Genomic DNA, 16,873 nt, shown 5'->3' with positions numbered 1-16,873 from the left:
CAATAGTAAAAAGTTGGTCACACTTGTCAAGCACTATGCTTGACAAGTGTGACCAACCTGTCAATCACTTTTCCAAGCGATGCTTCAAATCGCTTGGAAAGCACAAGCATTCTGCAAGCTAAAAACTCTTCCAAAACGCTTGTGTTTTGCGTGAAAACGCATTCAAATTCCGCATGCGTTTTACCCGTGGTAGGGAGTTGCGGAAATGCTGCGACCATTTCCGCATCATTTCTGCAACGTGAGCACTTAGCCTTAGCGCAAAGCGTGGAAAAAGAAAAATCCTACATGAAAAAAATGGAGTATAACCTTATAACTCCAGTCCAATCTTGATCCATAAGAGAGTCCATTAGAAGATAGGAATTTTCGTGAACATACAAAATGAAGAAATTTGGCCACCTCCATCTAACTGAATCCAAGAATAGAAGTAATGGAAGATCCAATAGTAAATCACTCAGACACTTCAACTAAAATCCTAAATACATACAACAAAAGCGTGGGATCCAACCACTGAAGAGAGAACCAGGATGGACTGAATCTGAATAAATGGATAACAATAAAATACAATTAAAAACAAAACCAATACAATACGTAAAAAAGAAATAAAATAAGTGTATATATGTGTAGACACATCAACCGGAAATTGTATGTGGTCACATATAAAACGTAAACCCCCTACGCTAAAACTTCCAAAAAGAATCATATTACAAAAATGCTCCAAACCCAAAGCTCTTGTTTAACCCCTGGGGAGCTAGGGTACCCAACCTGTAAATTCATTGACTCTCTTTAACCTTGCAAAATGATTCTGCTCATCAGTACAATTCTGGCAATTTCAGACATGTCCGATTTTTTTTTTAAATTTTAGTGGTAAAAAAAATCAGAAAAAAAAGTTTGGATTGTGTCACCATTTTCAGGGACTCATAATTTTTTTCATTTTTCAGTCAATAAAACAGTTTGATGGCTAATTTATTGCAGGGCCAGAAAGCGTTTATATTAATACCATTTTGGGTTAGATATGACATTTTGATTGCTTGTTACAAAATTTTTTGTGGTATTACAGTGATTAAAAATACTAAATGTTTCCATTTATAGTGTTTACGAATCAGGTTAATTATCTTTATATTTTAATCGAATGGACTTTTCTAAATGTGACAATACCACATGTATTTTTAAAACATTTTTATTATCTTTATCTTTAAAAGTGGATGTCCACTACTAAGACAACCCCTTCTTGATCTAAATGTTTGGCCCTGATAAAGTAAAAAAGTTTATACCGACCTCTCGTGCAGCCGCCGTTCCAGCTGTGTCAGCGCTTGTGTTCCCGAGACTCTCATGCATTTGTTTTGACACGTGAGCCAGGCACCCAATCACTGCTGGCATCACTATCCCCACTTTTGGACACATTGAACACGAAGAAGTCAGAGATCAGCCACAGCCCTGACTTCCTCTTCATGTTCAATTCATGCAAAGAAAGGGAAAGTGACGCCAGCGCTGATTGGGTGCCAGGCTCACATGTCATAACCTCACGTGAACACCAGAAACGCGAGTGCCGACACCGCTAGAACGGCGCCTGTACGGTAGGTGAGTATAAGCTTTTTTATTTGATCAGGGCCAAACATTTAGATCAAGAAGGGATGGCCCTAGTAGTGGACAACCTCTTTAATAGAGGAAAAGGTTGGTGATTTGAGCTTTATTCTTTTTTTATAGTTTTTTTTTGTAATTTTACTTTTCACTGTACTTGTTAGTTGAATCTGCGATCATCTGATCACTTGTACCACGTACAGCAATGCCAGAGAATTACTGCACATAGTAAAAATCATGGTCTCCTCTGAATCCCCCTCAGCTTATACATGTGTCATTGTCCCAGAAGCCGGCGAGGGAGGGGGAGCGTCAGAGCAGCGGGTCACAGGAGGCAGGAGCTGGCGGCTACGGCTGTAACGGTGCCCACTGCTAAGGAGAATTGAATATTTACTTCACTGGCAATGAATATTCATTTCTTTAGTAGCGTGCACAGTTGCAGCTGCCAGCTTCCAGCACCTGTAAAAAAAAAAAACAACAAAAAACTCCTACTTACCTTCCCTGCGTGCCCTTGCAGCATCTTGTTCTGGCTTCCAGCAGTTCCTGCGGCTGAGCAATCATGTCCCCTCTGAGTGGAGAGAGGTGAATATTCATTATCTTAATGAGAGGGGACATGTGATCGCTTGGCCGCAGGAGCTGCTGGAAAGTCGGAACAAGGTGCTGCGAGGGCGCACATGGAAGGTAAGTAGGAGGTTTTTGTTTTTTTTTAAATGTTTTTCGTATGGGGGGCCATGCATGCAAGGATAGGGTTGAGGAGCCATGCATACCAGGATAGACAGGGATGAGAAGCCATGCATACAAGGTTAGAGATGAGGAAGCATGCATACCAGGATGGAGATGCGGGGACAACGCATACCTGGCTAATACTCGAGTCAATACATTTTCTCAGTTTTTCGTGGCAGGTTCTTCGGCTTATACTGGGGTCAACTTATACACGAGTATTTATGGTAGTTATTTTTTCTTCACTGCCCAATGGTATAAAATTGCTGTTCTGGGACCTCATGGGCTCTCCCTTGCCTTCTGAGCTTTGCACTGTGCCTGAAAAATATTTTGTAGTGGTGCACTCAGGGGAAAAAATGGACCTCAGTTTGTTTTAAAAAAAATCCTTTAGAAAAGTTAAAAACTTGGGGCTAAAACAACATTTTAGTGGTAAAAATGTAATTCTTCTTTCTTCACCACTCAATAGTATAAAATCCTGTGAGGCACATGTGGTAAAATATGATCATTTCACCCCTAGAACATTTAATTGGGGGGTGTAGTTTGTAAAATGAGTTTACTTATAGGGGGGTTTCTGTTGTTCTGGCACCTCAGGGGCTCTGCCAGTGTGATATGACACCCTCAAACCATTCCAGCAAAATCTAAATTCCAATATGGCGCCTCTTCCCTTCTGAGCTTTGCACTGTGCCTCAAAAGTAGTATTCCCCCACATATGGGGTATTGGCGTACTCAGGAGAAATTGCATAACAAATTGTATGGTGCAATTTCTCATGTTATTCTTATGAAAATGCAATATTTTGGGCTAAAAACATATTTGTGGGGAAAATTTGACTTTTCATTTTTATGGCTCAATGTTATAAATGTATGTGAAGCGCCTGAGGATTCAGTGTGCTCACCACACATCTAGATCAGTTCCCTGAGAGGTCTAGTTTCCAAAATGGTGTCACTTATGGGGGATTTTCACTGTTTAGGTATATCAGACCTCCAAATGCGACCTGGCGTCCGCCAATTGTTCCATTGTTTTTGCTTTAAAAAAGTTAAATGAAGCTCCTTCCCTTCCAAGCTCTGCTGTACACCCAAACAGTGGCTTTCTCCCTCATATTGGGTATCGGCATACTCAGGAGAAATTACACAACAAATTTTAGGGTCCATTTTTCCTGTTACCCTTTTCAAAGTAAAAAAAAATTGGCTCTGAAATACATTTTTTTATGAAAAAAAAGGTAAATGTTCATTTTTTTTTTCCACATTCCAAAAATTCATGTGAACCACCTGAAGGGTTAATAAACTTCTTGAATGTGGTTTTGAGCACCTTGAGGGTTGCAGTTTTTGGTATTGTCTTACTTTTGGCTATCTTCTATAATATGGACTCCTCAAAGTGACTTCTAATGTGATGTGATCCCTAAAAAAAAATGGTTTTGTAACTTTTGTTGAAAAATGAAAAATCGCTGGACAACTTTTAACCCTTATAACTTCCTAACAAAATAAAATATTGGTTCCAAAATTGTGCTGATGTAAAGTAGACATGTGGGAAATGTTATGTATTACCGTAACTATTTTGTGTGACATAATTCTCTGATTTAAGGGCGTGAAAATTCAAAGTTGGAAAATTGCAAAATTTTCGCCAAATTTTCATTTTTTTACATGTATCAAAGTACTGGCAGTTATAACATGGCAGTTAGACAGGGCAGGAGACAGGTAAGACATTTATATACATCTACTCCCTGTACATTTGTAGTACAACAAATATATACCATATGCATTTGTGTAATTTATATCCTGGCCACTGCATTCACACACATCCACCGCCCTGGCATTAACTCTCTACACTACATCCATATCGGCCCCTCGCTCCTTTCCTCTTCTATGTATAGCACTCACGCTCTTTTCACATTGTTAAATTGCACAGATCCAGTCAGTTCCACCATTCAACATAAGAGACGCTCTCACAAACCACTTAACCATCTGCTCACTCTTTCTATCCTCCTTCTCCTAGTCGCAGGAGACATTGCTCCCAACCCTAGTCCCACATGTTTTAGAAAGTCAAACCCACCAACTGTTACACTCAGAAAACCCTCTAATCTTATTAATATTCCCTGCATGCCATCTGTCTCTCTTAATTGTGCACTTTGGAATTCTCGCTCAGTGTGTAAAAAAACTCTCCTTCACTCATGATTTTTTCCTTTCTAATTCTCTTAACCTCCTGGCTCTTACTGAAACCTGGATCCAGCAGTCAGACACTACCACTGCTGCTGCTCTTTCGCGGGACTACACTTCTCTCATACCCCAAGATCAGACAATAGAGCAGGTGGAGGCGTTGGTCTGCTCCTATCACCAAAATGTACCTTTCTGGTTATCCCTCAACTACCCTCACTAGTCTTCCCTTCTTTTGAGGTCCATGCCGTCAGACTCTACACCCCCTTCTCCATGCGATTGGCGGTGCTGTATCGTCCTCCTGGCCCCTCCCATCAGTTCCTGGATCATTTTGCCACTTGGCTTCCACATTTTCTCTCCTGTGACATCCCTACCCTCATCATGGGCGATTTCAACATCCCCATTGCTCTTCCCCTCTCCCCATCTGCTACTCACCTTTTATCTCTAACCTCCTCGTTTGGCCTTTCGCAGCTTACTAATTCTCCAACGCATGAAGACGGAAACTCCCTCGACCTGGTCTGCTCTTGGCTTTGTGCAGTGGATGATTTTGCAAACTCCCCTCTCCCGCTCTCTGACCACAATCTTCTTTCTTTCTCTATCAAGAACTGCCAGGCTGCTCAGGTCACCCCCACTGTCCTTACTTATAGAAACATACAGGCCATTAACACCCAGAAACTTATGTAGAACTTGCAGTCATCATTGGCCCCTATCTCCTCCTTCTCATGTCCTGATTCTGCATTGAAGCATTACAATGAAACACTTCAAAGTGCCCTGGATGAATATGCACCCCCTATTAATAGAATACCACAACACAGACGGCGACAACCCTGGCACACCCTGCAAACACGTGTCCTGCAGCGGTGCTCCAGGTGCGCCGACCGTCTGTGGAGAAAATCCAATCTACACGAAGATTTCATCAATTATATGTTTATGCTTAGAACATACAACACTGCCCTTCACCTCTCCAAACAAAGCTATTTCAACACCCTCATCACCTCACTGTCCAATAACCCGAAACGTCTCTTTGACACTTTTCATTCTCTGCTCAACCCAAGAGTACAGGCCCCAACCACGGAGCTCTGAGCTGACGATCAGGCCAATTACTTAAAAAAAAAATTGACCAGATTCGACAGGAAATTATCTCCCAATCACCTCATACCATGCACTGTCCTCCCTCCCCCACTGCATCTAGCTCACTCTCTGATTTTGAACCAGTCACAGAAGAAGAAGTAAGCAGGCTCCTTGCATCTTCTCGCACAACCACTTGCATCAGTGACCCATTTCCGTCACATCTCCTCCAGTCCCTTTCTGTTATGAATGGGTCACCGAGGAGAAAAAAAGCAAAACAAGCTAAGCCACAGAAAACCAGAGAGGTTGGTAACTATGCAGATTGCAGATCCCTGATCTTACCACACAACTAGCAGTAGCCGTGTAGCGTGCCTACGATGTACCTAGACGCCTCGTCACGGCCGGAGGACTACATAAGCCTAAAGCAAGAAAAGGGAAAACTAACTGCCCCAGAGCAGACCCCAAAGGAATAGACAGCCCCCACACATGTATTGGCAGTGAAACAAGATGAAGGCACAAACACAGGCAGGAAAATAGGCTGAGCAAATGATGGGGCCCAAACTAACTAGACAGGAAAGGAAAGGGAAGACACTGTCTGCAACCTGCAAAAAAACTCTACAAAAATAATGTCCAACACTTTTGATAGCAAAATAAACCCTGAAGTCACTAGACTTCTCCCACTGTATCAGCACTCTGAAATATTCTGAGACAGAGCAAAAAGAGACTGAACTAGTAAGGGACAAAAAGCCAATTGGCAAAATACTGATAAATAAGAGTGGAAATTCAGCTCAGCCCCCAGCCGGGGCTGGCAGACCACACAAAAAACTGAATAGACCAACAAAATCAAGTGTGAACATTTAGCAGAAAAACTTAGCTTTAGATGACTGGAACAGAGCTGAAAACCAAGAGCTGACAAGCCAGAAGGAATCACCAGCAACTGAATAGGGCGTCGGCTGTCTTAAATCCAGTCTGAGAATCCTGAGATCCAATCGTCATCCTCATTCTCAGGTGGCAGATCTCCACCGATCAAACCAGCCGCACCACCTCCCGTCACCACCAGAGGGAGTCCAGAAGGGGAACTCACAACTGGTGAACTAGAGAATGAACTCACAACACCTTTCCCCTGCTGTCACCCCTCACCTAACTAAAATATTTAACCTCTCTCTCTCTTCTGGTATCTTTCCCTCCTCATTTAAGCATGCCATCATACATCCACTACTTAAAAAACCATCCCTCGACCAAAACTGTGCCGCTAACTATAGACCTGTCTCTAATCTTCCCTTCATCTCTAAACTCCTGGAACGCCTGGTCCACTCCTGTCTTATCCGCTATCTCTTTGATAACTCTCTTCTCGACCCTCTCCCATCCATCCGGTTTCCGCTCTTTACACTCTACTGAAACTGCCCTCACTAAAGCCTCTAATAATCTACTAACAGCTAAATCAAATGGTCATTACTCCATGCTAATTCTCTTGGATCTCTCTGCAGTATTTGACACCGTGGATCATCAGCTCCTCCTCACTATGCTCGTTCCAATGGCCTCAAGGACACCATTCTCTCCTGGTTCTCCTCCTATCTCTCTGACCGCTCCTTTGCTGTATCTTTTGCCGGTTCCTCCTCCTCTCACCTTCACCTTACTGTTGGGGTTCCTCAAGGATCGTTTCTAGGCCCCCTCCTCTTCTCCTTGTACACTGCCGCTATTGGTCAAACAATCAGATTTGATTTCCAGTACCATCTCTATGCTGATGACACCCAATTATACGCTTCTTGTGACCTCACACCATCCTTTCTAGAAAACACCCACGATTGTCTAAGCGCTGTGTTAACATCATGTCCTCACTATATCTGAAACTGAACCTGTCAAAGACTGACCTCCTCGTGTTTCCTCCCTCTACTAATGTACCTATACCCGACATTGCCATTTCTGTGTTTGGTTCCACTATTACCTCCCCAGCAACATGCCCGCTGTCTTGGGGTCATACTTGACTCCGAGCTTTCCTTTGCCCCCCACATTCGATCACTGGCTCGCTCTTGTCATCTGCACCTCAAAAACATTTCTAGAATTCAACCTTTTCTTACTTTTGACTCTGCAAAAACTCTTACTGTGTCTCTTATTCATTCTCGTCTCGACTATTGTAACTCTCTTCTAATCGGTCTCCCTCTTACCAAACTCTCCCCTCTCCAATCTGTCTTGAATGCTGCAGCCAGGATCATATTCCTCACCAATCGTTACACCGATGCCTCTACCTTGTGCCAGTCATTACACTGGCTACCCATCCACTCCAGAATTCAGTATAAACTTATTACCCTCACCCACAAAGTCCTCCATAGCTCAGCTCCACCCTACATCTCCTCCCTTGTTTCAGTATACCATCCTACCCGCGCCCTCCGTTCTGCTGATGGCCTGAGGTTAGCATTCCCAATAATCATAACCTCCCACTCCCGTCTCCAAGACTTTACACGTGTTGCGCCAATTCTTTGTACTGCACTTCCCAGGTCAATACGATTAGTCCCCAATCCCCACAATTTTAAGCGTGCCCTGAAAACGCATTTATTCAGACTGGCCTATCGCCTCAACTCATTAACCTAATCTATCCCTGTGTGGCACAGCCAAAAGTTTTACCATAACCAGGTTTCCCGCATCATGTTCCCGCATGCTTTATGCATTCATTAGCCCTCTGTGTCTGTACTGTCACACACTTAACATTATGGCTGGTCCATACAATCAGGGCAACTGTTACCACCCACCTTTCGTGTCTACCTCTTTCCTCATAGACTGTAAGCTTGCGAGCAGGGCCCTCATTCCTCTTGGTATTTGTTATAATCTATGTGATTATTGTTATGCTGTAATGTCTATTGTCTGTACAAATCCCCTCTGAAATGTAAAGTGCTGCGGAATATGTCGGCGCTATAGAAATAAAATTTATTATTATTTTTTTTTCACAAATAAACGCAAGTCATACCGAAGAAATTTTTACACTACCATGAAGTACAATATGTCACAAAAATGCATTCTAAGAATCAACGAGGTCCGTTGAAGCATTCCAGAGTTATAATCTCATAAAGTGACACTGGTCAGAAAGTGGGGAAATAAGTATTTGATTTCTTGCTGATTTTGTAAGATTGCCCACTGACAAAGACATGAACAGTCTATAATTTTAAATATAATAAAATCCAGAAAATCACTTTGTATACATTATATAAGATTATATAAATTTACCATAAATATAAATATAAAATTATAAATTATAAAAATTATAGATTATAAAATAATTTTGCAGTGACAAATAAGTATTTGATCCCCTACCAACCCCTAGACGCTCCTAATCAACTCATTACCTGCATTAAAGATAGCTGTCTTACATTGTCACCTTTATAAAAGACTCCTGTCCACAGACTCAATTAATCAGTCAGACTCTAACCTTTACAACATGGGCAAGACCAAAAAGCTTTCTAAGGATGTTAGGGACAAGATCATAGACCTGCACAAAACTGGAATGGGCTACAAAACCATACGTAAGGTGCTGGTTGAGAAGGAGACAACTGTTGGTTCAATAGTAAGAAAATGGAAGAAATGCAAAATGACTGTCAATTGACATCGATTTGGGGCACCATGCAAAATCTCACCTCGTGGGCTGTCCTTGATCATGAGGAAGGTGAGAGATCAGCCTAAAACTACACAGGGGGAACTTGTTAATGATCTCAAGGCAGCTGGGACCACAGTCGCCAAGAAAACCATTGGTAACACATTACGCCTTAAAGGTTAAAGGTTTACAATCCTGCAGTGTTTGCAAGGTCCCCCTGCTCAAGAAGTCACATGTGCAGGCCTGTCTGAGGCTATATGCACACGTGCGGAATTGCTGCGGAAATTTCCACGGCAATTCTGCAACTCCTTGCCACGGGAAATACACATGCGGAATTCCCGTGAAAAACTAGCGTTTTGCAAGTGTAATTCGCTTGCAGAATGCTAGCATTTTCCAAGCGATCTGTAGCATCTCTTGGAAAACTGATTGACAGGTTGGTCACACTCGTCAAACATAGTGTTTGACAAGTGTGACCAACTTTTTACTATGAGGCTGCCTATGCAGCTTCAGTAGTAAAAAGATATGTTAAAAATAATAAAAAAAAAAAAAAAAAAATTGTGTTATCACCTTCCGGCTTCCCCCGCAGCCTTCCCGATCCTCGCGATGCTGTCGGCAAGTCCCGTTCCCAGCGATGCCATGCGACAATGACCCCAGATGACGTAGCATCATGCGAGACAGCTACGTCATCACAGGTCATTGTCGCAAGGCATTGCTGGGAACGGGACTTGCAGGGAGCGTCGCTGAGGCCTGGGGACGCCGGAAGGTGAGAATATCACGATTTTTTATTTTAATTCTTTTTTTTTTAACAGGGATATGGTACCCAGGGCTCCTCTTCTCCAGACCCTGGGTACCATCCGCACATTTTCCGCTTACTTTGTGCATGTTGGGCATAGCCACATGCGGAAAGTAAGCGGAACAATGCATTCCTATGTGTGCGGAATCCCCGCGATTCTGCAAAAAGAATGAGCATGCTGCGTATTTTTCCTCGATGCTATTCCGCTGCTGAAAGATACGCAGCATTAGCACAGCATGTGCAGAATGCCATTGAATTCAATGGGTTGCTTTTTGCATGCATCTTCGCAGTGTTTTTCGTGGCGAAAAAACGCTGCAAAAACGCATAAAATCTGTGGCAATTCTGTACATATGCACACAGCCTGAAGTTTGCCAATGAAAACCTGGATGATTCTGTGAGTGATTGGGAGAAGGTGCTGTGATCAGATGAGGCAAAAATTTAGCTCTTTGGCATTAACTCAAATTGCCATGTTTGGAGGAAGAGAAATGCTGCCTATGACCCAAAGAACATCGTCCCCACTGTCAAGCATGGAGGTGGAAACATGTTTTGGGGATTTTCCTCTGCTAAGGGCACAGGACTACTTCACCGCATCAGTGGGAGAATTGATGAAGCCATGTACAGTAAAATCTTGAGTGATAATCCTATGTGATTTAATGTCCTTCCCTCCACCAGGATATTAAAAATGAGTTGTGGCTGGATCTTCCATCGAGACAATGACCTAAAACATACAGCCAAGGCAACAAAGGAGTGGCTCAAAAAGAAGCACATTAAGGTCATGGAGTGACCTAGCCAGTCTCAAGACCTTAATACCATAGATAACTTATGGAAGGAGTTGAAGCTCTGAGTTGCCAAGAGACAGCCTCAAAATCTTAATGATTTAGAGATGATCTGCAAAGAGGAGTGCATCAAAATTCCTCCTGACATGTGCGCAAACCTCATCATCAACTACAAACAACGTCTGACTGCTGTGCTTGCCATCAAGGGTTTTGTCACCATGTATTAAGTCTTGTTTGCCAGAGGGATCACATACTTATTTCTCACTGCAAAATGCAAATAAATTTATATAATTTATACAATGTGATTCTCTGAATTTTATTTTTGATATTCTATTTCTCAATGTAAAGATTATTCTACCCTTAAAATTATATACTGTTCATGTCTTTGTCAGTGGGCAAACTTATAAAATCAGGAAAGGATCAAATACTTATATCCCCCCACTGTAACTAAGCAGAAAATGTGGAAATAAAAGATTTTGTGATTTACAGTTATTGAAAATTATGCTCCATATAAAAAATAACAACTTTTCGTGTTTTGAAGAATGCCAGCTAGCGTTTTTCTCTCTGTAAGGCCAGAGACACACTGCCGTATTTCTCATGCGAGAATCGTACTGGCTGTCGGCTCTCCTGACCTGAGCTTGATAGTTGCATAGTAATCCTCAAAAAAGAAAAGAGAACCCAGCATATGAGGTGCACATCCAGGACAATAAAGATATGTAAGTAAACATATATAAATTTTGTTGAAAAGATAGAAAAAATGCATGCAATAAAAACATTTAAAAGGCAAAACACACCCCCAATTGTCCCAAATGGATCTAACAATAGATGCTAATGGATAAAAACCACATGGTTAAATATGCAACATGCTAGCCTAAATGTATATGATATTACATAAGGCATAACCCACCGGCCGCAAATCTTGGCGTCCCCAGAAAGACGATGACACACAGACACTCACTCCAAACAGCCTTAAGAAAAGCCAGGGGGCACTGTAAGTAGCCCTGTAAGGGAGGGAGCAACGTGACCATCCACTAGAAGGATAGGGAGAGTACCACACAGACGCTTACTCCAAAAGGCCTCATAAAGGCCAAAGGGCACTGTAAGTAGCCCTATGAGAGAGGGAGCAAAGAATCAGACCACTTATAAAAAAGGGAGGCTGGACTGAAGGATGGTGCAATAGGTAAAGAATATATATGTACCAAAGTATACAGATAAAGAGTGATGTGATAATAAAATCACCCTAGAGAGCAGTCCAGCATGGAGTGTCAGGAGCCAGGTCATCAGGGAAGGAAGGTCCCAGGACAAGGCAGTGTGGGGAGCCCCACGCGTATCGCTGCTGAGTGTAGCTTCGTCAGGGGAAGTTAGACAAATACCAGTCATTCAGTCTTTAAGTAGTTGTCAATCAAGAGAAAAGGAGGGCAAGATGTGTAAAAACAGGAGCGCCATGATTGACATACTAGTTAGGATTATCACGGGCGTATAGGCAGCTTCAGGTGGTGGGCGGTGATGAGGAGAAGGAAGTGCTGTGGTTGAGTGACGTGTGAGCCATTCAGAAAGAAGAAGGCAGTAAAAAAAAGCAATTCCAAACTGCGCATATCAGAGCTCTGACATGTAACACTGATATCCACGCGCACATCAATGTATGTGATATGTTCCCTGCTCCCAGGTCTGACAGCGTGCGCAGAATGCAGATTGCTGAGAAGCGTGGAAGCGTGTGCAGAGATCTTTGCCCCTGCGCTCACACAACTCTGACATCTGGGTGAGATCGTTCTGCTTCACATGCGCACTTTCAGAGTTTGTGAGTACAGTAAGCGTCTTTCTGCAATTGCACTCACTGTGATCTTTCCCTCTGTGAGCGTAGGGGGAAGGATCACTGCACACCCTTCCGTGCTTCTCAGCAATCTGCATTCTGCGCATGCTGTCAGACCTGTGTGAGAGCAGGGAGCATCTCTCATACATTGTGAACACGGGGTGGGGAGGTGCGGGAACTTTTTTATGATGACAGGAACTATGCATGCTCGGCCAGCTGATTGGCCACTGGTAGGACGGACGTCAAAGGTTGTTAACTTTTGAACAGAGAAAAATGTTAATAACTGTAAATTACAAAACCATTTATTTCCATCTTTTGTGCTTGATTAAATGTATTCTTTATTGTAGCACAACCTCTTTAAGAACTCTGATGTAGTTTTAGGTCAAATTTTTGCAGAAATTGGGAGAATTCTGAAGGGTTCACAAACTTTCGAGCACCTTTGTAATTCCTAATTGATTAATGCAATATTTTTACAATACCTCCTGAATTAAAGCTGCAGATATGCATATGAATTACATCTTATTGGCTTTGGTGCAAATCCTTTGTTCTGGCAGATAGAGGCTTTAAGGGAACTTGTCATACAAAACAATAAAAAAGTATTTGCTGTATCTGCAGCCATAGTACTAATGCATAGGTAAATATAGTTTTAAACATATGTTTCGGGAGAAAATGAATTGAAATTCTGCTGTCAGTCATTCACTGGGGCTATGAGCAGTCAGCAGTCTATATAAAGTAAACCTGCTGCAATCGCTCCCTCCTGCTCCTAGAATGACATCCTGCTCTATATCTTGTATGCTGAGCAGGATGTCAATGAAAAAGCAGTGGGCGTGATTACAGTCTGCTCACTATATACAGAGTGCAGAGAGCTTTCTGTACCCAACTGTGCGCAGATGACTGGAACCGAGCAGCTGCAGGGAGAATATAACTTCATGTTCTCCCTTCAGCTGAGCATCCAGTTAGGCTGCCACATTTTTAAAATGCCATAAACTTGAAGATTAGTAGTATGACTGCAGGTAAATGACATTTTTCAGGATTGGTTACCAGTGCGACTATACAAATACTTCTGGACCCAACTGTATATAGGCATTGCATAATGCGTGCATATAGGCTGAAAATACAGTGTACTTCCATGAACACAAATCATGCCATTTTGCCAGTGGATCTCCAAAGGAAAGGTTTATAAGTATAAGTTTTGACTTTCTAATGTCATGGTATAGTATGTGATCATGAACAATTTCATGTTTTACATTTATAGTTCCAATGACTTCCATCAGACTTATTCTTGTTAATGTCACTGACTGCCTCTAGGCCTCATACATTTTATCTGTCTGCAGGCTACTGTATTGAGAAATTAATTTGATCTAATAATACAAATTGCATTGCTTGCTTATTAAGTAGTAAATTGAATGCCTTGTTTTGTTAGCGTCTCCTGCTTCTACATCAATTAGAATAGCATTGTGTTTTCTATTATTCTCAGCGGACAGTACAAAAAAATGCAAAATATGTGTGTTTGGCAAATAAAAGCTGCCCTGTGGACAAAAGACGGAGAAATCGATGTCAGTATTGCAGATTTCAGAAATGTCTAAATGTTGGCATGGTTAAGGAAGGTAAGAGTTCCCTGAAATGTTATTAAGCTGTTTGCACCACAGTCTGTATTATAATGAGATCATCTTCATTTTAGATTTGTATTGCAGTTATATTCTTACTGATATTAGTATTTTATAGTAAAGATAGATTAAAAACTAAACTTAAGTCACGAGCATGAAAATGTTCTCTGCATTCTGAAGTCATAACATAATAAAATGTTATTGTTGCTCTATTAGGATATATAACACCAAATTACCTTTATAAGTTCCCCCCAAAAAATGAGATCATGATTTTTTTAAACAATCAAATATTTTATTAATTATACCAAGAAAATCAATACAGTAAATTAAATTAAAGTACCACAAACCAAGCAGGACAATAAAGGGGGAATTTCTACCAGGTGTGTACATAACAATCCATGTCAATGAATAAATAATAAAATTCAAGTTATTGTAAATTTAAGTTATTCCAATTCCATATAGATAGTCAATCATATAATAAATACAGATCAGAAGTCTTGATAGATTAGGATAATAATTAAATATAAAGTGCAATAGTGGTAATAAATCATAATAGCCAATTTTATCCAGCTAATCATCCATATATAGAAAAAAGCCAGGACCATGAAAGAAAGGCAGTACTAAGACCGAAAAGGGATATAGGGAAAATCAGTGGGACTCTAATAATAGACCCAAAACATTATCTGCTAGTGCAAGGAGTTTCAAATATATGGGATCATTATAAAGTGCAAGTGTGCCAATAGTTCAAATTGCCAAAATTATATCTATATAGCCCATGTGCCAAACTCACATGAGGAATGGAAACCTGGATCCCCACCTGCCTCCCCTACATGCGTTTCGAATTTAACTTAAATTTACAATTACTTGAATTTTATTATTTACCAGCTAAAGAGCGTGGCATTGCCCAAGCATAGTAACTAACTATGGTTAGTTATAACAAATTATAATGATTATATATATATATATATATATATATATATATATATATATATATAAATAAAGCTGGGTGTAGACCCCCGCCCACTCCGCATAGCCACATTCACTATAATATTCCACATCATTCCGTCAGCCAGAGCCACCGGACTACTACCCCTAATATTCCACATCATCCCGACAGCCAGAGCCACCAGACAACTACCCCTAATATCCCACATCATCCCATCAGAACCACCGGCTACTACCCCTAATATCCCACATCATCCCAACAGCCAGAGCCACCAGAAAACTACCCCTAATATCTGACATCATCCCGTCAGAGCCACCCGAATACTACCCCTAATATCCCACATAATCCCGTCAGCCAGAGCCACTGGACTACTACCCCTTATATCCCACATCATCCTGTCAGAGCCACCGAACTACTACCCCTAATATCCCACATCATCCCGTCAGAGCCACCAGACAACTACACCTAATAACCCACATCATCCTGTCAGAGCCACCAGACTACTACCCCTAATATCCCACATTATCCTGTCAGCCAGAGCTACTGGACTACTACCACTAATATCCCACATCATCCCAACAGCCAGAGCCACCAGAAAACTACCCCTAATATCTGACATCATCCCGTCAGAGCCACCCGAATACTACCCCTAATATCCCACATAATCCCATCAGCCAGAGCCACTGGACTACTACCCCTAATATCCCACATCATCCTGTCAGAGCCACCGAACTACTACCCCTAATATCCCACATCATCCCGTCAGAGCCACCAGACAACTACACCTAATAACCCACATCATCCTGTCAGAGCCACCGGACTGCTACCCCTAATATGCCACATCATCCTGTCAACATGGGGTCAGAACCAGATCGCTGAGTGGAACAGTCCTAACTTCCATACTGGGGATCCCTTTAAGAGAGGCCTAGGGTCAGAACCAGAGCGCTGAGTGGAACGGTCCTAAATTCCATACCGGGGATCCCTGTTATGAACGGGTCACCGAGGAGGGTGGCAGAAACAGGCTAAGCCACCAGGAACAAGAGAGGTTGGTAACTCAGTGGATTGCAGACCCCTGATCATAACAACACAACTAGCAATAGCCGTGGAGCGTTCCTACGATGCCCTAGACGCCTCGGCACAGCCGGAGAAATAACTAAACCTAAAGCCAGAAAGGTGAAATCTAAACTGCCCCTGAGCAGATCCCCAAAGGAATAGACAGCCCCCAAGCATATATTGTCGGTGAGACAAGATGAGACACAAACATAGGCAGAAAATAGACTTAGCAAATGGTGGGGCCCAAGCTGTCTAGATAGGACAGAAAAGATAATGTTTGCAATCACGCAAAAACCCTAAAAAATCCAACACATCTGATATACAAAAAACCTGAGGCCACACAACATCACCCCTGCTAGATCAGCACTCTGGTGTGAACTGGAAGCAAAGCAAAAGATACTAATATAACAGGGGACTGAACAAACTGACACAAGCTGTAACATATGGAGTGGGGCCCAGCGCTGCCCCCAGCAGGGAGTACGCTGAACCCTTGCAACAAAGCAGAAAGCAAAAAAAGGCACAACCAGATTAGATGCAAAGGATTAGCAAAAGAATCACTTAACTGAACCATGCAAATCAGGCAGGAGACAGAAGAACTCCAAATGCACAAGGAGGAAATCACCAGCAACCACTAAGGGAAGCCTGCTCACTTTTATGCTCCCAGCCAGTAATCCCAGAGTCCCAATCATCGTCAGGTGGCAAAAAAGGCAGAAATCAATCTCTTGGCATGGATGTCAGAAGCAGATACACAGGAATTATCCTCCTGGCCATAACCTTTCCACTTGACCAAGTAC

The 16,873-nt window shown here is 42.1% G+C and overlaps 1 protein-coding gene across 9 annotated transcripts in view; it reads left to right on the top strand.

Moving 5' to 3' along the window:
- NR4A3 (nuclear receptor subfamily 4 group A member 3) overlaps positions 1 to 16,873 on the top strand; it is a 379,358-nt gene that overhangs the window by 106,116 nt on the left and 256,369 nt on the right. For all 9 annotated transcript variants that reach the window (XM_073587666.1, XM_073587669.1, XM_073587665.1 and 6 more), the window contains one exon: positions 13,951 to 14,080. In XM_073587666.1, the coding sequence (XP_073443767.1) occupies positions 13,951 to 14,080 (130 nt within the window). The remainder of the gene's footprint in view (positions 1 to 13,950; positions 14,081 to 16,873) is intronic.

This window comes from Dendrobates tinctorius, unplaced genomic scaffold, assembly GCF_039654945.1.
Source record: "Dendrobates tinctorius isolate UK_male_01 unplaced genomic scaffold, ASM3965494v1 ptg000102l, whole genome shotgun sequence".
NCBI classification, from domain to species: domain Eukaryota; kingdom Metazoa; phylum Chordata; class Amphibia; order Anura; family Dendrobatidae; genus Dendrobates; species Dendrobates tinctorius.
This window is presented reverse-complemented; position numbering and strand designations above follow the sequence as displayed.